Raw genomic sequence first — 22,400 nt, 5'->3', positions numbered from 1 at the left:
ACTCATAATGTATATTAAAATCAATTCACACACATTGTATGAAACATGAATTGAAATAGTCTTAAAAAATTTCAGGCGTTCTTATTTCTTAATTCGTCCCTGTTATTTTGTTAGACATTCCGACGTCTGCATGTGTACACATTGAGATAATAATATGAGACAGGAATCATTGATTGTGATTAACAGAATAAATAAACCAATGCGTATTATTGTGTTAAATCTACACACCTAATATGTTATATATTAGAAGAGGTATATTATCAAAGTATGTACGTATGTAAAATGCCATGGTCGTATAGCTTTTCGAGATACCTACCAGTAATTAAAGTTTATATAATATAGTATTATTTATATCATTTTATAATAGCTTGTAAAAATTGTATTTTTTTTAAACCATAAAATTTTCTCAAAAATTTAAGAAAATTATCTTTGTAACCAACCAATTATCAGAAAACAAAAATTTATTTTTATCATTTTGGTGTTTAACAAAATTTGCTAATTTTTATTTGTATTATTTTTTAATTAAATATAAAGTATTTGCGTAGCTTAATTGCGTATTAATAATTCATCACTATAAACAAGAACACTGTATTGGCCACGAAGATTAAACTGCCCATTTTTACATATTATGATCTGATCTTCAAACGAGATGGTAAGTGCTTTAAAAATGCACAAAGAAATATGTACCTGAGGAATGAGGAATTTAAACAAAAACTATAAATAATAATAGACGCAACGTTTTTACAGTCGTCCTAACGACCATAATGTAAAACTGTAAATCTTTCTCATAAATTACCCAAATTATTTGTTCCCAATTGTAACACATGTCCAGTGTACACATATCTGATATTTCATTGTTATAGTTCTCAAGTTTAAAGGTCCCAGTTAACGCTGGAAAGCCTTGTATAAAGCTACAATACCCCGGCCATTATCCTAGCAATTAGTCTCACAGACGTACAATGACGTTATGAAGAGTAATTTACAATATTTCGCCCTTCTGTGAATAGAGCTGATTGGGTATTGTAAATCAACTGTCAACATGCTACCGAAACATAGCAATACTACAGTATTGTTACATTGGGAAGGTGATTTTTACTTCACCGTTTGTTTTGACAGATCTCTTGTAAACACCAACCGCGCAGGCGCATCGTGTTACGAAATATATTTATGTATTAAAAATATACAATTTATTTATTTTTACAATCGACAAAAACGTCATATTATTCATACATGAAAACAAAAATAAGTAATAATAAAAATCCTTTCTATTTATCGACATATTTTCTGGTAAATAGATAAATTGATCATAGTAGATGAATATATCTAATATTATTGTGTAATATTAAATTAAATACATTTTAAAACTTAACATAAGTCTACACAAAATCGCAGTAAACAGTAATAAAAGGTATTCTTTTGAAAAGCCCTAAGAAGTCCAACCATCCTTACATATTGCATAACCGTTGTTTTTCTACATTTTTATTTTATTAATTTCACTCGTATTATTTATTAGGTATTTATATTTCCAATGGTATTAATATTTGTATTTTTTTTATTAATTCGACTTATTACCTTTAAAATAATATCGGTGAGCACAAAAACTTTTTTTATGGTTAAATATTTTTATGTGTACATAATATGACTATATATTATGCAATAGTTATAATTAGAACTTTTTTGTTTGGTTGTATTTTACAATGGTGACAAGTTCTTAAAATATCATAATACTTCATTTCTACACAGTGTATTTTCGCATTTACCTACCATACACTTTTAGTTAATTTTGAAGTAATATTTTGTATAATTGTGTACAAGTAAATGCCTACCATACTATCAGAAAGAGTAAATTTTGTTTTGTTTCTTTTATACATATTTTGTCAGGCATGTATTGTATGTACACCGTAATTGACTGTAGATAAAGTTTTATTGTAAATTAAATATGAATTATAGAAGGATGAAATAAAAAATTCAAAAAACTTTACCAACAAAAAATATTACGCTTTATATGGAGACGATTTTAAGGTTTTGACATCAAACGTTATCATAGTAATATGTACCTCTGTTCTAGTTTAACTGCTTCAGTATATGTGTATATGACATATTATGACTGTAACGGATTAGTAACTATCTCAATATTTAATCCAGTAAACACGGAGGAAACTACACTTTGTAGTCGTAAAGTTATCTAATATTTATACTTAGCTATGCTCCTGTACAGATGTCAAATGTCAATAACAAAATCTGGATCAGAGCTGGATTGGATCGAATAGTAACATATTATTTAAATATTTATTGAAATCCACCATCAAAGTCCTTGAACCTCCGAAATTCATTAACGCATATTTATCTCGATAAAATTATTATTGGTGTATTTACCCAGTTGTGGAATAGAAGCAAACTTATGATAAAGTACACTGAACTCGTTGTTACCGTATTCACAGATGTACATAATATTAAAATATTAAATTAATTCGAAGGTTTACTGAATAAAAATATATACTATTAGCATTTAGCTAAAATATATTACCCATTTTTGCTTTGTATAAATAACGTACTTCATACGGTACAATTCTTAGTTTTGTGAAATTGAATACTTATGGCATTCAAACATTTCGTTTGCCGTAGCGCATGTTTTACAGAATTCAAAAAAAATATGTATGATAATTAATTTCTAACATACGGGCTTAGTATGAACTATCCTAATTTTTCTTACATTTTAAATATTTATATTAGCTTTTGCGATAGTAGGTAACGACGGGAAAATGTTTCTTATGTCAATAAGTAATCTAGCGCGGTTTTTAATACGCATTTTTAGAACAGACTAAAATACACCAAATGTCGTATTTACACGACTATAAATATCATTTTGATTTATATAGCAAAATGTAAAAGCGTCATTCATGACTTTCATCACAAACACAATATTTAGATTTCGTAGCGAAAAAATCAGTTTCCAACAATGATCGGTAGGTATGTGCATAATGTAAACAGAGCGGCTGAAATGTTGAAAGAATTCAGTAACAATACATCATCAATTTCAATAATGTGTCGAATATAAATACCTATCCGTACATATTTCCCGGAATAGTTGTGCAAATAGATATTCCGACGTTTCGCGCCAAAAATAACAATCACTAATCAATTTATCGGCGTTATTTTCTTTGTTACATAAATATTGGTTCACAATAACGAAACGCAACAATTTTCAGTGAGATTCTTTGACGGCGTGTGACAGTTGACCAAAACATATCGTTACATTCAGTTTTTCAAATGACTTACTAATGTATTGTAAAATGTTTTTTCTCAATAATTTCGTAAAGATATCGATTTCTTTAGTTATAATAATAATTTCAAAACGGATCACTTTACAACTTCGGGACAGGCAGAACAATTCAGTTAAGATATCCGTATTATTGTGCAATATCACGGAAATATGTATATTCGTAAGAGTAGTGCAATATTTTTAAGGGTGTTCAAGCGCGTTATTCGAGGGCTATTTTCAGGCAACAGGTCACTCCTCGCGGTACTCAGGACCGCTCGGGTTTTCGGGATTTATCCCGAAATGAAAAGCTTCTCAGATACGTTCTGGAGGAGCGCGGAAGATAGAATAATAAATATTAATTTTCGATAATTTATATAACGCCATTTTCGTAAAATAATTTACTTTTTCAGACGTGAATTACGACATGAAAATATGATATGAGGGTATGTTCGCCGTGTCTCGGTTGCAAAGGGCCGCGCTAGTACCTGCGTCATGAGGCGGTCGGCTCCCGTGCCCTCCTCGTCCTTGAAGATGATGTCCTCGTTATAGTTGGGCACCAGATCCCTGAAGCGGGGGTCGGAGCGGTTGACCCGCCCCTCGGGGGCGCCGGCGGCGGCGGCCGAGTACTCGGACACGTTGGGCACGTGCTGGGAGAACACCAGCGGGGTCAGCTTGCGGGGGCCCCGCCGGCCGCCCGCGCCCCGGCCCGGGCCGCACGCCCTGCCCAGCCCGAACAACAAACATAGTAACAACACCGCAGCCCTCATGCTGAGCTACACTCGCGCCGCGATAATCGCATCGTATCTCTCGCCTGCTCGGCGGCGGCTGCACTACTGGCTACTGCCCACTGCCTGCCGCCGTACCGCCGCACCGCTCCGCGCTCCAGCGGCCGGGCGCTGCCCCACCTGTGCCCTACCTGCCGGAAGGGGGGGGCGCGCACCACTCGCCGCCGCCACTCGCCTCACTACTCACCACTCGCCCGTCGATGCGTCGGAAAGTGCCCTATCTCTCGATAAACAAGACCTATCACTCACTCCTTTCAAGAACGTCATAAATAAAAAAAACTTGATTTTTCAGGAGAACGTTTTTAAAGTTTAAAAATATAATACAATGTATTAAAAATAAATATCAAGCAACTTGTTAAACTTTTTACTGTGCAACAGATCTTTTTAAGTAAAACCTGAATGTTTTTTCTCCATATGAAAAATATTTAGTATGTTAAAAAAAATAACTAAACAATACGTTTTCTTCAAAATTCAAAAACAACACTTTCTGCCCTGTAGCGGGTAAATATTCAGCTGAAAATATGCCTCTTTTTCTGGGATATAGTACATTTTATGGGTAGTCCGAAAACATGCACATCTGAAAATTGACGATTTTTGATTTATGACGTTCTTGAAAGAGTGAACGCTATGTCCTTACACTCGGTGATTGCAAATTATATCATATATCTCTTTCTAATACGCTTATAATCACGCGCGACAACCTCCCACTCCGTAACCTGACTTTGTAATGTCAACATTGAACAAATCCACGATTATTATTAGCACATGTATAATTATAAACATTGTACAGTAATGTAACAAAACTAAAAATCTAAAAACCTAAAACACAAATATATCAGGTTGTGGTCCTGTGGTTAGTGTCGCGGACCCTTTCAGTCAGAGTTTCTGGGTTCGAGCCCACTCAATTTATTACCTTTTTTTAATAATCAGCCGCTTAGGCTCACAGAAATTGAAGTACTTTTGTAAATATTAAAAACACAAATATTTCTGTTTTTTTTTTTAAATAAATTTTATATGAAAATGCTAGAAAGCGAAATCAAAATTATAAATTTGGTAGGTACATATTAAAATAACAATACTAAAAAATACAATGCTACATTTGCAATTATTAAGTGAGCGAGTATGTAAATATATTTATAAAATGAACTTAGTCTGAGGATGTAAATATAATATTCCATTTAAATATTACATGTAATATTATATTACATGTAAATAAAATAAATAAATTTAATTCAAATAAATCTAGCGTAAGTCTGAAAATCAGTCCTAACGTAAAAAAATCAGTATTGAAATCCAAAAAAAAATGTTAAATTAATACAATATGTAAAATTAATATTTTTGGATGATGCTGGTTGTTACCTTACAAACAAATCAATGTTTAGATCAACTCTGATAGAAACTCCGGTACTTTAAAAACGATTTTATGTTCACTAACTACGTCGATAAGAAAATTTTAAACAATTACACAATGTTGCAAAACGTTTCCTCATATCGCTGTATGTATTTTATTAATCGATATAAAATTATTTTTTAACAATATCTTTTATTTCTCAGCCTCCGGTGTTTTTTTTACTCTACAGAGATAGAATTCTTCTTAAAATTTATTTCTATTCTGATCTTACCCAAGTCCGAACCCATGCTTTATAGGAAAACGCATCATATTGACGCAGTGTTATCTTGATCGTTACTTACATGAAGGCAAGGTGATGCTTCGGAAACCAGTCCAGGGGAATATTAAATAAATATATTTAATATACATTGTAATATATAATATTCTTTAATATAAATATATGTCCGCCTCCATAGTGCAATGGTTCGCGCTCAGCTACCGTTCTGGAGGTCCCAGGTTCGATTCCCAGAGGGGGATCTAATAATTAAACGTGATTTTACACTCTAATATTTATTTAATATAACCCTGGACTGATACCTGAAGCGGAGGGCTGATCAGTGATCATCTTTCCTTCATGTTTTAACGATCAAGATAACACTGCGTCTATATGATGCAGTGCCCTATGCACCATTGGTGCGGATATGAGTTTGAATAATAAATATATAAATTTTTTGCTGAATTTTGAGTCGAGTGTTTGCTAGTGACCCGACTCTGCCACAACTTGAATCCTATTTTTATACACAAGACACCCTTACTCGCCTGAAAACAATAAGGATATAAAATATTTATTTTAATAAATAATAATTTGAAGCACTACGTTTATAAGGCATAAGGTCGCTTATAGGTATCGAGAATACCGACACATCAGGTTCCATTTAACGTTTAATTTGCAACAATTTGCGGTATCGTTAAAGCATGTTAGGATGTTAGTATTAGAACTGACAGATTCACACGTGGGCTCTGTTTACTATCGCTAACACGTGAATATGTCACGACGGAATTACAAAACTAGATCGCGCGTCAGGTCGGTGACCACCAATATTTTTTTTGTGTAATTATTTTTTCATTAACATTTCATTGATAATTCAGAGGAAGTTATTGTGATGGGAACATATAAGTCTAAGTATCTACGAGGCATGTTACCTGTCATTGGGAGATTTAAGTGATCACATTATACGTTTTGTAACAATCATAGTTCTAATAAAGATAAATATGTCACGACGGAATTACAAAACTAGAAAGCGCGTCAGGTCGGTGACCACCAATATTTTTTTTGTGTAATTATTTTTTCATCAACATTTCATTGATAATTCAGAGGAAGTTATTGAGATGGGAACATATAAGTCTAAGTATCTACGAGGCATGTTACCTGTCATTGGGAGATTTAAGTGATCACTTTATACGTTTTGTAACAATCATAGTTCTAATAAAGATTGACAAGCATGTTACTCAAATTCTATCTAAATGACAATCGTGTCACTCGTAAGTTCCTGATACCAGTATGAAATACTTGGAACAGAGTCGCCCAAACTATTCAGTGCAGTGCGGGGACCATGGGTGATTCTTGTGTTGACGTTACTGTAATGATTTAAAATGACTAAAGTTTAGTCTTTTATATCTCCCTTTTTAGCGCCGAACATACGTCAAATCGCAACTTATTTTTCTTTAAACCCAGGTAACTTTCGACATTTTTTTTTCTTAAAACGCCGTTTTTATATTGAAAAAATAAGTTTTTCTTTCGATATAAATATATGGTTTCGAAAAGAAAAGAGTTATTTATAGGCAAGGAATTAATTTATTGTTAAATTCAATATGTATTCTAAAAATCGGGCGTGAAGTGACGACCGGGTCTCAGCACAGCCGGACGCTTAATGAACCATATTATTGCGAGTAAGGCCTTAAAATTTGAATTCAGTCTGATCTTAGATGATTTTTTAAAATACAGAATTCATTTCATAGAAACAAACAAAAATTTAAAATCACCTATTCTTGACAACTTTCTTGTACTTAAAATCTACTTACTCGCAATTACATTTCGTTTTCAAATACTTCATGCATGTTTTTTTTATAGAGCTTGACTTCAAATTTGAGTTTAAAAAAAGCGTTGGCAGTCATTTTGGTCCCGAGAAACGAACGTAATTTTAATAAGCTTGAAATTTGCCGTACGTATTGGAAAAACCAAATATTCATTTAAGTTATTATGACCGGAGTATACCTGTTTAGGATTATCTTGAAACTCATTTTTGTTTATTCCTCAAAAATACATTAGAGCCAGTAAAAAGGTCGACTTTGATTTGAGTGTTTCAAAATGCCGTAAAGAAATTCTCGTATGTTGACTTAACTTTTGGGTTATAATTTCTTGTACCTATTTGCCCTTCTCATTTGTGAGCTTTCATTCTCGTAAATATGTACATATATCGCTCACTCCTTTCAAGAACGTCATAAATCAAAAATCGTCAATTTTCAGTTGAGCATATTTTCGAAATGCCCAGATAATGTCGCAAAAGATGCATATTTTTAACTTAATATTTACCCGCTACAGGACAGAAAGTGTTGTTTTTGCATTTTGTAGAAAAGGTATTGTTTGATTATTTTTTTAAATATACTAAATATTTTTCAAATGGAAAAAAACCTTCAGGTTGTACCTAAAACGATCTGTTGGACAGTAAAAAGTTCAAAGAGCGGCTCGATATTTATTTTTAATACATTGTATTATATTTTTAAACTTTAAAAACGTTCTCCTGAAAAATCAAGTTTTTATTTATGACGTTCATGATAGGAGTGAGCAATATGTATGTGCACATTCGAACGCATTCAATCTTGTTTTTTAGTCTATTTTGTATAGTATTTACTCTTTATATTATCAGCCTACGGAAAAGTAATTATAAAGGTTTATCAATTACATTTATATTTCAGAAAAAGATCGCAGAATGCTTTAAGGTAGATACCCTCAAACATTTTTATTCTGTTTGTAATTCATGTTTGATTTTCCGTTTTGTATTATTATTTACCCTACCTATTGATAAATTATAAATGATGATAAATGCCAGGCCTTAGCTCTGGGATGCCCATACTTCCATATGCATGTTTTACATCAAGTTGAGACACTTCTGATAAATTTTGCTTAGTAAATACCACTACAAGTTATATATATGTAAAATAAAATAAAAATGTATAAAATGTAATATTATTTTTTAAATGTATGGTTCTTAAAATATATTGCCTATAATTACAATATAATTACAAATTAACCAGCTGCCTGACATATTTATATAAAATGAAACCCATTCGGGCATCCAAAATAAATGATTTGAAAAAATACTTTATGGAAAGATATATATGTAGCGTTTAGTCATATTTTGTTATTTTGTTTTTATCTACAACATTTTGAGTGTGTCCAAATACTTGTTCACAAAATCTGGATTATCTCCAATTACAGGAGCTATTTTCATATTATTTTTTGACATCTCATCAAAGGTGAAGAAGAATATGGAAGTCTGGGCATTTACGGGGCTGATGACCGTCATAGGCTGGTTTAAGTGATCACTTTACACACGTGTAACATTCACCAATTCTACCCATTATTGACAACCACACTACTAAAATTCTTGGAAGTTCTAAATATATATGAACCAATTTAGAAACCTTGTTTTTGAATCACTAGAACATCACTAGAGGCATCTATTGGTGAGATGTAAAAAAAATGTTTTTATCTTATTTTTTTTATATTTTCTCATTCGTCATAATTTCTCATTTTTTTATATTTTCTCATTGGTTGATTTTAAATATGCTTCTTACCTTATGTTTTTCTCATTTATTTCTTTTGAATATGCTTCTTATGCCTATTAACTATACCTGTTTATTGTTTTTATATTTTGCCATGCATTAGTTTTGGTTATTTTTTAAAATCTTTTTTGTAACGTTATTATTTGTGTTCCAGTTTTTTTAACCTTAATCCCATGTCCCAAGATGAGAAATAGAAATTACTTATCGGGAATATTATATATATGTATATGACTTATGTATGTAATATGTTTTGAAAAAAATGCATATGTATTCGTGAAACATACATGAGATTTCTTATTCCTGCCAGCCCTGATAGAACAATATTACACAAATTTAACTAACGCATATCAGGTGTTGACAATACGATTGACAATTTCGTCAGTGTGACTACCATCCCATTCTCGGTAGACTGCGTAGTACATCTCAGCTGAACTGATATCTTATCGTTTGTTTATTTTTTGAAGCGACCCTCTTCTTCGGATACATCATACTATCTACATAAGATATGTACTTCCATAGACATCTGGTAGGTAAGATCTCGTCAAGGTATGTATCTCGTCAAATTTTGACTTGAGAACTTTGGGTTAAAGGGTTTTGGTTCGATTCCCACTCTGCCATGATTTGATTTCTATTTTCAAACACAAACCTCTTAAATTTTCCTAAAAATAAAGTTGAATTGTGATATTTGTGTTTTTTTAAATATTTTTAAATGTTAAATTAAATTGTTTAAATTAACTTTGTGGAATGACATGTCGATTATTTTAAAAATTAAACACTCGTATAATACCACTTATTGAGTTTTATGTCATTACACACGACTAGTTTAGAAGTATTCGAAACTAGTCGTGTTTAATGAAATAAAGCTCAATAAGTGGTATGCAAGTGATTAATTTTTAAAATTATTTTTAAAATATATAAAATTATTGAAAAAAAAAAAAAAAGTTATTAGAGTTCTAGAGTTCTCTTTCTAGCCTATATATTAATTAGTTAAATTATATCACACTCTAACAATATAACTGCATAATTCCATCACAACGTAAACTCTTTATTTTTTCAAATAAAATCTCTAAGTAAATCTAGTAGTATTATTTTAATAAACAAATAGAACATAAATTTCTTGGTTTCAATGGATTGAATTTTCTGACTAATCAGATTCATAATAAATAATATGCCTTTGCTAATATCTTTTTACTTTATCTATCAAATAATAATAAAAAAGAATACCAAAACTTTCCTACGTAAATAACGGTTTAATTTTTTTATTTAGATGATTTTAAAATGAAGTGAAGATTTTATGTAAACTTCGGCAAACGTTTATGTTAAATTAATAAATAACCTTTCCCTTCTCGGTCCGTGTTTTCATTAGAAAATTTATGGTTCTCTCCAGATTTTGCTCAGGTGGACCAATGAGGACAGAACTCTTCATTGGTCCATATAAATGTTACCCATAATTATTTTTTGATGTTTTTGTGATTTTCCTACGACCACGTTTCTGGAAAATGGAGAGTGAGTGGGTGGTATGATTCATCCTGTTTATATTTAAAGATAGGCAGTTATAGTCTAAAAAATATATATTTTTATTACTCACTCATAGTTTCCGGAGTCTATTGATTTCGTCATATTTTTTCGATGGTTCCAGAAAGTCTTGAGTGACGAGTTTTGCCACCTGAGTCGTTATCAGATAAGGGACGGGAAACTTGTCACAACACTTAGCTACTTTCTTTCTGAGTGATAACAAGTTATAACAGGATGTTGTAAAATACCGATACTTCCAAATAATGTACAACTGAACAAGGACATTTAGTTTTCAGGGAGTTTAAGATGTACGTTTTGAAAATATTTATCTATATTTTTAATGTTTTTTTTTTTAATATTGTATTAAAAATTTATCAAGAGATCCAACATGTTATGTTTATATATATTTGTTCCTGTCTGGTATTTCGAAAAAAAGTAAGAATGATTTCTAACCTATGTGGATTTCATGTATAATTCATAAAAAATGCACCTTCTCTCATAACGTTTATGAAACGTCTGAGACATTACTATTTATTATTAGAATTCTAACTGTCCATCAAACCTCCTCCCTTAGTTTTTCCCTCTACCTCCTTCCTTAAACTCCCTTTTTCCTTTGCTCTCATAATTATCATCTTTTGATTTTTATGTTTTTTTTATATGTTAGTTTGTCATTTATGTTTTTTTTTAATGTTCAAGTACTATCTACCCTCTGATTGCAAACGGCTATATATGGTATCAATACGTTTTAATCAATATCACTAGTCTGTTTTTGGTTGGTTAGAAGATATTGCTTTTTAGCAATAAGCCCGCCATTATACTTACTTATTAACTGTACATGAAGTATAAATAAAAAATTAAATAAAAAAGAGAATAATTTTTTTCGTTAATATATATTTTTCATTTTAGATAAAGTTTCAATAGACTTATTTTTATTCATAGTAAAAAAAATCGTAATAATAGAAATATTACACAATTTATCGATTATCTCAGAATTTTTAATCATTATTTCAAACCACCAGATATTTTACTTTTCTTTAAAAAAACAATGAATAGTTTATATATTTAAATAATATGTGTTTTATAATAAAAATCCTATGCGTATATTTAAAAATATTTAAGAGTATTATCATTTGCATTAGTTTTGAGCTATAAGGTAGTGTGGAACTTGAATGGCTCGTCATATATCAACCCCAAAAAAATTAACACCACCGTATATGGTAAATATGTACATTGAAACGTGGATTATGGAAACGTGGATAAGGCAGAAAACGTACCAATGATAATTCGAATATATTTATATACAAGAAATATTTAATAAGGCTAATTCGATTTTTCAGTGATGCTCTTAAATGTTAAAAAAAAATGTTTTTTTATTTTTTATAAATATAATTTTTTTTAAATTGTATGGATTTTTTTATGAGATATAAACTATTTGTCGAATGCATATAGAACATCCCAAATGCGTACCCTAGCTTGGGACCCCCTGAATCAACCCTTAATGGCGTTATCTGGTGCGGGGTTGTAAAATAATTAGGCAGCTTACACTTGCAGGTGAGAATTCCCAAGGAAATCGCAACATTGTTTTGTAGGCTTAACACCACCGTAAAACTAGGCGCCGCTTGTCTGGATGGGTACCATATACTATATCTATCTTTCAACTCCACTATCTTTATTGAGCCTATAGAATCATTGCCTTCATTCATGAATATTAGTAAACAAATACACGTTGAAAATATATTTTTGTTTATTTAAAGTCTACTCAAAAAATATTATCTATACTTCTTCTGTATTTCCTCTTTCCTCACAAAGTCAAACCACCGCACGCCTAAAATTCTTCGCAGGCATCTATGTATTCTCAAAGTCGAGTATACTTCTGCTCTGGACCCTTGTAAGGTACTATGTCTCACATCCTTAAAGAAGACCCACAGAGAATATTATTTGATAACTAAACAAAAAAAATATATAATTCTTATTCAATTATTTTGATGACGTCTTCGTTCATGAGTAATTTGATTACTAAGTAGTATGATAGATTGATCGCAATCAATTTCGTATCAGCAATATCCACTTCCGACCTGCTTTTCCTGAAACAACTCTTATGCCTAACATCCGACCGTATTTACCCAACTCCTTAAATCGTCACATTTCTGAGAATCACACATACCTACTATAATTTCATTTGCTGTTCAAATATCTTATCGAAAATAAACACTCGAGGTGTGTAAACTCATTCTTTGGAAACATTTCATTCAACACGACTGGTAACTCTATCTTTATGGCGTATTATTTTTGGGAGAACCAAAGCCTGATTACCTTTCAGGTAGGGAGTATATTATATGTGGGAAAAAATAGGAGTATTGGAAAATAAATAGGTTTTTAAGGGTACTATGTCAACATCCGGTCCGAAAATATTGGTTTGACTAAGAGGCGCTAAGTAAACAAATAGTACCGAACACTGAAGCAGGCGCTAAGCAATATAATTTGAAGTTCTACAATACATTGGGTCCTGAGGTGTGCCGATTTGATAAAATTGCATGCATCACCTATCATATTCAAATTAAAATCCTTTTGCATTTCCCTGCCATATTATTAAATATACTGATTTATTTAGCGGTCAAGAGTACTGAGAATCGATATATCGACTTAGGTATACGAGTACTTTGCCAAATACGCGGCTGTCGATATACCGATAACAACGCCAATGTATTTTGGCGGTCAAGCTGGGAGATTGTATCGCAGGGTGCACGTTTATAAAGTCCCGGTTCGTCAATAATATTTATAAATAAACAAATTTAACTAATTTTTAGTGAAAATCAGAAAAGCGTTTTTTTGTTAAACCTATTGTTTTTGTCTTTACACTGTCGGAATCGTCCAATAATGGTGTTGAAAGCGATTGTCAAACATCGCACGAAAACTTTTATTATACTCGAAGTAGTATTAGTGACGATAAAATTATAATGTTTTTTAATCGTGAAAGCTCCTTTATTTACGTATATATAATTTCATTAATCCTAATTTAGTGACTGTCAATTTACAAAAATTGTTCTACCCGGTCTAAATGAATGTACTATAGTGTAAAAGCATACATTTTGACAAATCGCTCACTCCTTTCCACAACGTCATTTATAAAAAAAAAATATTTTTCAGGAGATCGGTTTTAAAGTTTAAAAATATAATATAATGTATTAAAAATAAATATCAAGCCACTTATTTAACCTTTTACTGTGCAACAGATCTTTTTAGGTAAAACCTGAATGTTTTTTCTCTATTTGAAAAATATTTAGTATAGGTACTTAAAAAAATTATTAAACAATACCTTTTCTTCAAAATGCTGAAACAACACTTTCTGCACTGTAGCGGGTAAATATTAAGTTTAAAATATGTTGCTTTTTCTGGGATATAGTACATTTTCTGGGCGTTCCGAAAACATGCACAATTGAAAATTGACCATTTTTGATATTTGACGTTGAAAGGTGTAAGCGATATACCTATCCATCTGTACAGGAAACTTATGACATGTACATTAAATGTCTACATTATACAATGCTTAAATAAATCTTTGCTAAGACAGCAGGATTCCTGACGTCACTGCCAATCTTATTACTTTTCGGAACTGAATTGCATAACACACAATTGTAACTAGAAAATGAATATCCTTCAAGCACGCATGATCTATTATTTCATAATTTACATGTCATATATAAAAATATTACACGCATTGCCATTTAATACACTTATAGTTTAAATTATTTTTGAAAATTATTTACAAACATAGAAGAAAAATATGTACCTTAACCGATTTATTAAAATTGAATTACAAATTAAATAAAATAAAAAATACCTCGCATTTAACTACATATAAGTTAATTAAGGAAATTACATTTTATATGGTGAATGATTCATTTTACAATCAAGGCGATTGAATTTTCCGTAGTGCAAAAATTAGTTAATATATCTTCTTCTGGTTACACATATATAATAAATGAATCTTCTGAGAAAGCCACGCACGTTTTTAAATATAAGTTTATCTTTGCGTCTATCCGGACGGAAGAAAGACTAGCACAAAGATAAGATAAATCAATATAAACTTACATTTTAACATTTTTTAATAGTGACAAATCGTATCACATATGCATTGTCAATATGTTATTTCGTTTTTCAATTATTTTCCATCCGTTTAGTGAATATTTTATAGATTATTTTTATTTAGAGGGCTGGATTTTTTAATCAATTGGATTATTTTTTCTGTAAACTATAATTCACATTTTATATTAATGGTATTTACTTCGTTATTATGAGTGATGATACAAAGTAAAGTATGCCATTTTATTGTCCATAAATCCAATTCCAATCTTTAAGAAGTCGAAGCCGTTCATAAACGAGTGCGCCAAGTCAGATAGGTGACCTATTTTTAATATAGATGTTGTTATAAAAGTTATGACATTTAAACCTGATGAACTTTGGGTTTTCTGCTATGCACTGCTTCCAGGTCTATACATAATTGTACATATGAGAAAATGAATACATCGACCTATTTACAATGAATTCAAATACATTTTAACTACAGATATGAAACAGGTCAATCGACAGAGTCGGGTTATGGTCCCGTGGTTAGTTTTGTTAGTGTCAGTTTCTGGGGTTCGAACCCACTCAATATAAATATCCAAACATGATTAAATTCAAAATAAATCAAATAGATATATTGCGTGATCAGTGCATTTTTTAAATATAAATATACACTGATTTATAATAACCATATATCCCTCACTCCTTCCAACAACGTCATAAATCAAAAAACTTGATTTTTCAGGAGATCGTTTTTAAAGTTTAAAAATATAATGAAATGTATTAAAAATAAATATTAAGCCACTTATTGAACTTTTTACCGTGCAACAGATCTTTTTAGGTACAACCTGAATGTTTTTTCTCCGTTTGAAAAATATTTACAATATTTTTTTTAAAAATAATAAAACAATGCATTTCTTCAAAATGCAAAAACAACACTTTCTGCCCTGTAGCGGGTAAATATTAATTTAAAAATATGCCACTTTTACTGGGATATAGTACATTTTCTGGGCATTCCGAAAACATGCACAACTGAAAATGGACAATTTTTGATATATGACGTTGTTGAAAGGAATGAGCGATATGAATAAATACACATTTATACCTTATATATGTGTGTGTGGTTGAAAGATTTTTTTCTTTTTGAAATTGAATTATTAATGAATACCCTAGTAATTCTCAATGTGATGAAGAACCATAAATAGATAATACTGGTTAAGATAAAAATATATTTTTGTAATATTATTTGCGAGATATTATGGTAAGCCAAATTTCAATTTATTTACGTTATATCGCATACCTGCCTGCGCCTATGGTTTGTATAAAATTGCACATTGCATACAATCCACATCTCCACTTCCAGAGTAGGAACCGCGGTTCATGGTATATATGCAATGTAATTATTAGGTAAAGCCGAAATTACAAGTTCTCAAACTTGAAGTGGGACACACATTCTTCTACGGATAATCTCAAACACCGGACCCTTAGCGTGCTGAACTGGTGGGGGCAAACACTTTGTGAAGACAGATCAATGCATGCTCTCAAAGTTTTCATTTTCTGTTACTGATTTAAATTACAAATTGGTACTAAAATTTAAATCATAATGGCGCATACCGAAATGACGATTAATTGTTATTTTTGACAGTAATTCGGAATAATATAGTTTTTTTTTAAGTAAACGTTATTGATGTGTAAAACTATGCATGTATTATCTAAACAAAGAAATTAATAAGATGAATACCGCTTCTTCTTCTCTTGGCCACGTTCTATTGAGGGATTCCAAGGATTTCTCCAACACCAACATCTTCCGTTGCCATCTACCCAGTCGGGAATGACTATTTTGATTGCATCTTTTAATTTGTTTATATTATGTTTCTCGTTTACAATAAAGATAATTGTACCAAATAAATAAATATGAATATTAATTTTGTATTTAAAAAAAATAAAATTAGTATAATGTACATCAGGTAGGTTAGATTGGGTTCCAACCACCAAAAGTTGATGTAAGAAACTGCCAAATTTATATCTATCTATTTGAGTATTTTTATTAAAATAATACAACAGTTGTAGGATTATCTATGTGGATTTCAGTTCTCATTATACCTAATATTTCCATATTTTTTTGACATCTCAACATACATGAAGAAGAATAAAGGTTTATCACCTGTCATAGGCTGAACAAGTGATCATTTTATACACGTGCAACATTCACCATTCTACTCATCATTAACAACCACACTCCTCATTTTTTTGGAACTCCTACATGTATAATTAATCTCATGACGCTGTACATATGAGTTCACAAGAGCCATTCATGTTGGATTAAGACAGCTTTTTATTCAGGAGAAATATTTTATAAACTTTATAAAGTAAATCTTCTTTTTAACCACTTTTTATTGGTACTTTTCTCCAACCACAAGAATCTTGTCAATTAATAAACATATACATGCTTTATCCTGATGATGACAAGGTTCTTGTCGAACCTGGTTGAAGAAAAGTACCAATAAAAAGTGGTAAAAACAAAGTAGCTTTATTTTATAAAGTTTAAAGAAACCCTTTGGCTTGGATGTTTGCAAGATCCGAACTACTGTACTGGGAAACGCCTAAAATCTAACTCCTAATTGGAGAAAACGATATGTTCTCAGATTTGAGAACAAGTATTTGGACACACTCAAAACTTTTCCATCGTTTTCCGGATCTATTCAACAAAGGCAGAGACAGTTTGGGAATTTGGTGATGTTGATTTGTTCCTCGGTGTCAGTGTTTGGTCAGGGTCCGGAGTGAAGACGTGGGACGGTGTAAACTCATTCAGAGGTTTATGGATAGGTAAACAATTTAAAACCATCGACTTTAAAACACTATCGGTGCAGAGGTGTTGAGTTAGCACTTGTCGGCGGAACCTCCATTAAGGTACATCCCCATAACACCAAAGCTCAAATCAAGCTCTACACCAGTGTATAAAAAGTATCATTCAAACATAACGACGATAATTTTACTGGCATTAATATTTTGATCCTATTTACACGCGCCTTGATTTTATTTAGCCTTATAAGGAAACAGTTTTATACTAATTTTTTTTCTTCTTTTTGCGTCCGGATCATTCTACCGTCACTTTGGTGATCCCAATTGCATCCAGATTTTATATTTGATTTATTTTTCTTATTGATCAGAAATCCATTTCGTCACTTAAATCATTCGTATATTTTTCCTTTTTGCTACAGTAACAAAATATTTTGGGCCACATTTTGTAGACAATTTTTTTTTTTTTTAAATCTCATCAAAGATGAAGAAGAATATGGAAGTCTGGGCATTTACGGGGCTGACGACCGTCATAGGCTGGTTTAGGTGATCACTTTACACACGTGTAACGTCCACCAATTCTACCCATTATTGACAACCATAGTACTCAAATTCTTGAAACTAGATATATTGATCAAACTCTTTTTTTTAATTACCTAACGTCCAAGTGACTCTGAAATCTAGCTACGGCTTATGCAACACCGTTTATCATGTCCCTACTCAGGCTTCAACTTTATAAGTTTCATAGCCTACGCCTACTTGTGAGTGGATTTACTCTTTATGTTGAAAGTTACTATAATTTCATGTAATTCATGAGTGAGAATTCTTGGCAAAAACACTCGCTTGATCAACTTCATTCTTGGAAGTTCTATATACATATATGAACCAATTTCGAAACGTTGTTCTTGAATAATTAGAACTTCATTAGAGACATCTATTGGTGAGATGAAAAGAAGTTCTTTATTGAGCAGAAACTCTTTTTATTAGTATGTGAGGTCCGAATCTTGGATTATAATCACACACATGAGAAACACCAGAAAATGTCATTTTAATTTTTATTATATTACCTTATAATTTGACCAGATAATTTATTTACATCATTTTGAGTGTAACCAAATACTTGTGAACAAGTATTTGGACACACTCAAAATGTTGTAAATTTCTGTTATATACATAATAATATGATAATAACGTTGATTATATAATTCTTGCAGTAAACAGTACTTTAACATGAAAAAAAAATGAGTACCTTCAATCAAACATTATATCTTTAAACCCTTAGGTAATATTGAACAAAACCGAAATATTTCGAAAGACAACTTTTATCTTCGTGATAACTGTTGTGAAGTGCCAGATACAAAAATGTTTCCTCGCAATATTTTGAGTGTGTCCAAATCTTTGTTCATAAATCTGGGTTTGTCCACTCAGGAGTTATTTATATTGACATCTCAACATAGAATAATACTTGTTTAGAAGTCTGGGTATTTACAGGGTTTACAACCTGTCATAGGCTGGTTGGATGGTTTAAGTAATTACTGTTATAATAATAAAAATAATAAAATTCATGACAATTGTTTCGCCTTGTTAGGGCTTTATAAAACTACTGTCCTAAAAATCAGTGTTTGATTTTAATATATAAATATAAATTATGGAGTTCTACAAATTAAACGCCAAATCAATAAATAAATAAGTAAACTTTTATAAATACATCTATTATATTTGTCTGCCTCCATAGCGTAATAGTCAGCACGCTCGGAGGTCTCAGGATCGATTCTCAGGGGGGTAAAAAAATAAATATCATCGGTTTTACCTTCTAATATTTATTTCAAATTACCCTGGTCTGGTCCCTGAAGCGGAGGAGTGATCACCTTGCCTTTATGTAAGTAACGATCAAGATAACAGTGCTTCAATACGATGTAGTGCCCTATGCACCATTGGGTGCGGATAAGAGTAAGAAGAAGAAGAAGAATGTTATCAAGGATAATAGATTTTTTACAATACACGACGGTTATAATATATAATAAATGGCCCTTTATCTTCACACAATATGTATGTAAGTAGGTACTAGGTACCTACTCCATGAGAGAAAAATGGTTGAACGCCACTGAGCAGTTTCCAGTTGTAAAAAACAACCACTCGGAAGGATGCCTCCCAGGCCCTGGAATGTGGTCCAGCTAAGAAAAACTCTGGAATTTTTGCGAATTACCTACGAGTCTGCTCTCGCTGAGCTTGGGACCTGGGACCAGGAGAGAAAGGTTACAGTTTTCTGCCATGCCATTACATTGCTGCTACATAATACATATGTATTTACGTATGATTTATACAATATTCAAATTCTCATATTGTAAGTATTATACAATACATATCTTAGTTCTTGAAAGTTGAAAACTGCATTAAATATGTGCATTATATGTAATAAATATGTTTTTTTTAAATCATTGAACATTTTCGCCTACTTATATTCAAAATAATAAATGTGAGAGAATTGGCAATAGTTGCAAAATTAGAATTTTTCAGGAAAGGTATTTGTGACATTCACGATTTTTTTTATCTACAGGTTTAATTTAGAGGCGATCATAAATTTCTCATTTTAGATGTTTTAAACTCATTTGTTAATTTAGGCTGGTTATTAAAAGTTTGATTGAAACACTGTCACATCATATACTTTTATTCCCAAAAAAAAATAAGTTCATGTATGATAAAAAAAATACAAAAGTTATCTATTAGATGGCGGGATGATCGTTAAACAAATCGATAATTTAGAATTAGGTAATTATTTATTTTTTATATATTTCGCATGATTTTCATAACACAAATTATAGTACTTGCAATTTTAAAAATTAATTAATTTTAACTTTTTTTGGACATGTAACTACATCGAACAAATGTACATGAGAAAATGTAAAAATGTTGAAAAATGTGTTCTGTAGTTAAACAAGTTTTGTAGTTAAAAAAAAGTTACTCGCAATAATAAAATTCAGATAAAATTCATTAAAATTGTTTCCAACAATGCATAGAGCCGGTCGTCAGGTAACGCCAATTTTTTTTTTACATAAAAATTATTTTTTTTTAGAATATGTGTTGAAAAGTTATTTTTATATAAGTATTTGTCTTAACTCCTTACCTTTCAATAACCTGTTTTCCTCAAAACCATATATTTATTTCGAAGAACAACCTATTTCTTCAATATAAATACGATGTCTTAAGAAAAAAATTATTGCTTCAAATGTTACCTGGGTTTAAAGAAAGTAAAGTTGCTATTTAACGAATACTAGGCCTTAATATATGATGCATATATTATAGATGTTAATTTAGATAAAATAGGTAAAATTATGAAGAGGAATGCTCTATCATATTTTGGGATTAACTCACAAAGAAAACTGATCAAAAAAATCAACGAAATAAAAATAATAAATCCTGATTATTTCACATAAGTATTAAAAAAAATCCACCCCTAGATATATGGCAACCCTACTACTTACGAATATGATTACAATAGTAATAAAAAATGTAACACAATTATATTCATTTTCAAATTTAAAAAAGATTTTCAAATTTATTGTAACGAATAATTTTGCAATCGGTTGGTAGAGATTAGCAAAATAATTCATTATTTTTATATCAAATAAAAAGAATTTCAAACGGCACTCTAGCGGCGAATCTCCAAACCACATTTTGAACGGGTGGTCCAGTGTTGCTCTCTAATTGACAAATTGGAATCTTATTAGGGGGAGATAAACGTCAGCTTCTAGTTGGCCTCGCGCGTGTTCGGTTTGGGTGGGCCGAGCGCTTCCGAAGCGCCACGGAAACACCCGAAGGTGAGGAGAGAACCGAGTGGTTACAGAGCGCGTGCCACACTTTGTGTGGTCCTCCAAGGTGGTCTGCGCCAGTGATCCTAAACATTTTTTAATTTAACTACTTATAACCGACTCCTGTAATGAAAATATTGCGATATGACGAATCATTAAGTCAACAATCGATTATAAAAATACATTACATATAAAATAATATAATACGTACTTTAAGAAAATACCGTATTGTTCATTTAGTGAATTCTCATTAGTACTCTATTCATAACTGGGAGGTATTTAATGGTATTTTTTAATATCATTTTATATATTAAATTAGGAATAAAAAATAAAATAAAAAAATTAAACCCATATGATTATTATGGCTAGCAATTTTTTTTTAGATTGTGAGTTGACGAATTGGTAATTTTCTATTATTACTTATGTTTACTTACATATATTATTTACATGTATTTAAATTTTATCCATTCTTTAATTTACTTGATATTTTTACTTTTATTATCTTGTTGTTTCTTAATTTACTTTTTTTCTTACTTTTTTCAAATAATTACAATTAGCTTTGTACCGTATAATATATTGTATTATTTTTTATAGCCGCACACAAGTTATGCCTATGGGGAATTTTGTTATGCATTAATAAGCAAAGGAAATATAAATTATTTATATTTTTAATTGAATATAATGTAAACGAACAGCATGAATCTTTAAAAAAAATCAAACGGCTCCTATATGTTATTATCAAATATCATGATATAGTTATAAATTGTTATACTTATATACATTTTTTTTAAATTATAATTATTGATGGTATTTTTATCTTTTACTTTTAATTTGATGACTTTTTACCCTTCGTATTGTAGACAAGTAATATTAGTAAAATGTGATGTGTAAATTAAAATTAAAATATTAGAAGGCTGAATTTCGTTTTTAAAAGCATGCAATCTACTTTTTGTTTTGTATTTATAATTATGAAACACTTTTTAGGGAAA

At 30.9% G+C, this 22,400-nt stretch overlaps 1 protein-coding gene across 1 annotated transcript in view; it reads right to left on the bottom strand.

Annotated features, from left to right (window-relative positions):
• The window catches only part of hh (hedgehog signaling protein), a 79,128-nt gene extending 74,921 nt beyond the window's left edge, over window positions 1–4,207 (bottom strand). The window contains exon 1 of the mRNA XM_088256784.1: window positions 3,748–4,207. Within this exon, the coding sequence (XP_088112910.1) occupies window positions 3,748–4,029 (282 nt within the window). The 5' untranslated portion in view covers window positions 4,030–4,207. The remainder of the gene's footprint in view (window positions 1–3,747) is intronic.
• Between the last annotated feature and the right edge of the window lie 18,193 nt (window positions 4,208–22,400).

Source organism: Brachycentrus maculatus, unplaced genomic scaffold, assembly GCF_059751285.1.
Source record: "Brachycentrus maculatus isolate JH-2025_06_01 unplaced genomic scaffold, ASM5975128v1 h1tg000066l, whole genome shotgun sequence".
NCBI classification, from domain to species: domain Eukaryota; kingdom Metazoa; phylum Arthropoda; class Insecta; order Trichoptera; family Brachycentridae; genus Brachycentrus; species Brachycentrus maculatus.
Note: the sequence above shows the minus strand (reverse complement) of the source record. Positions and strands in the feature narration are given on the sequence as shown.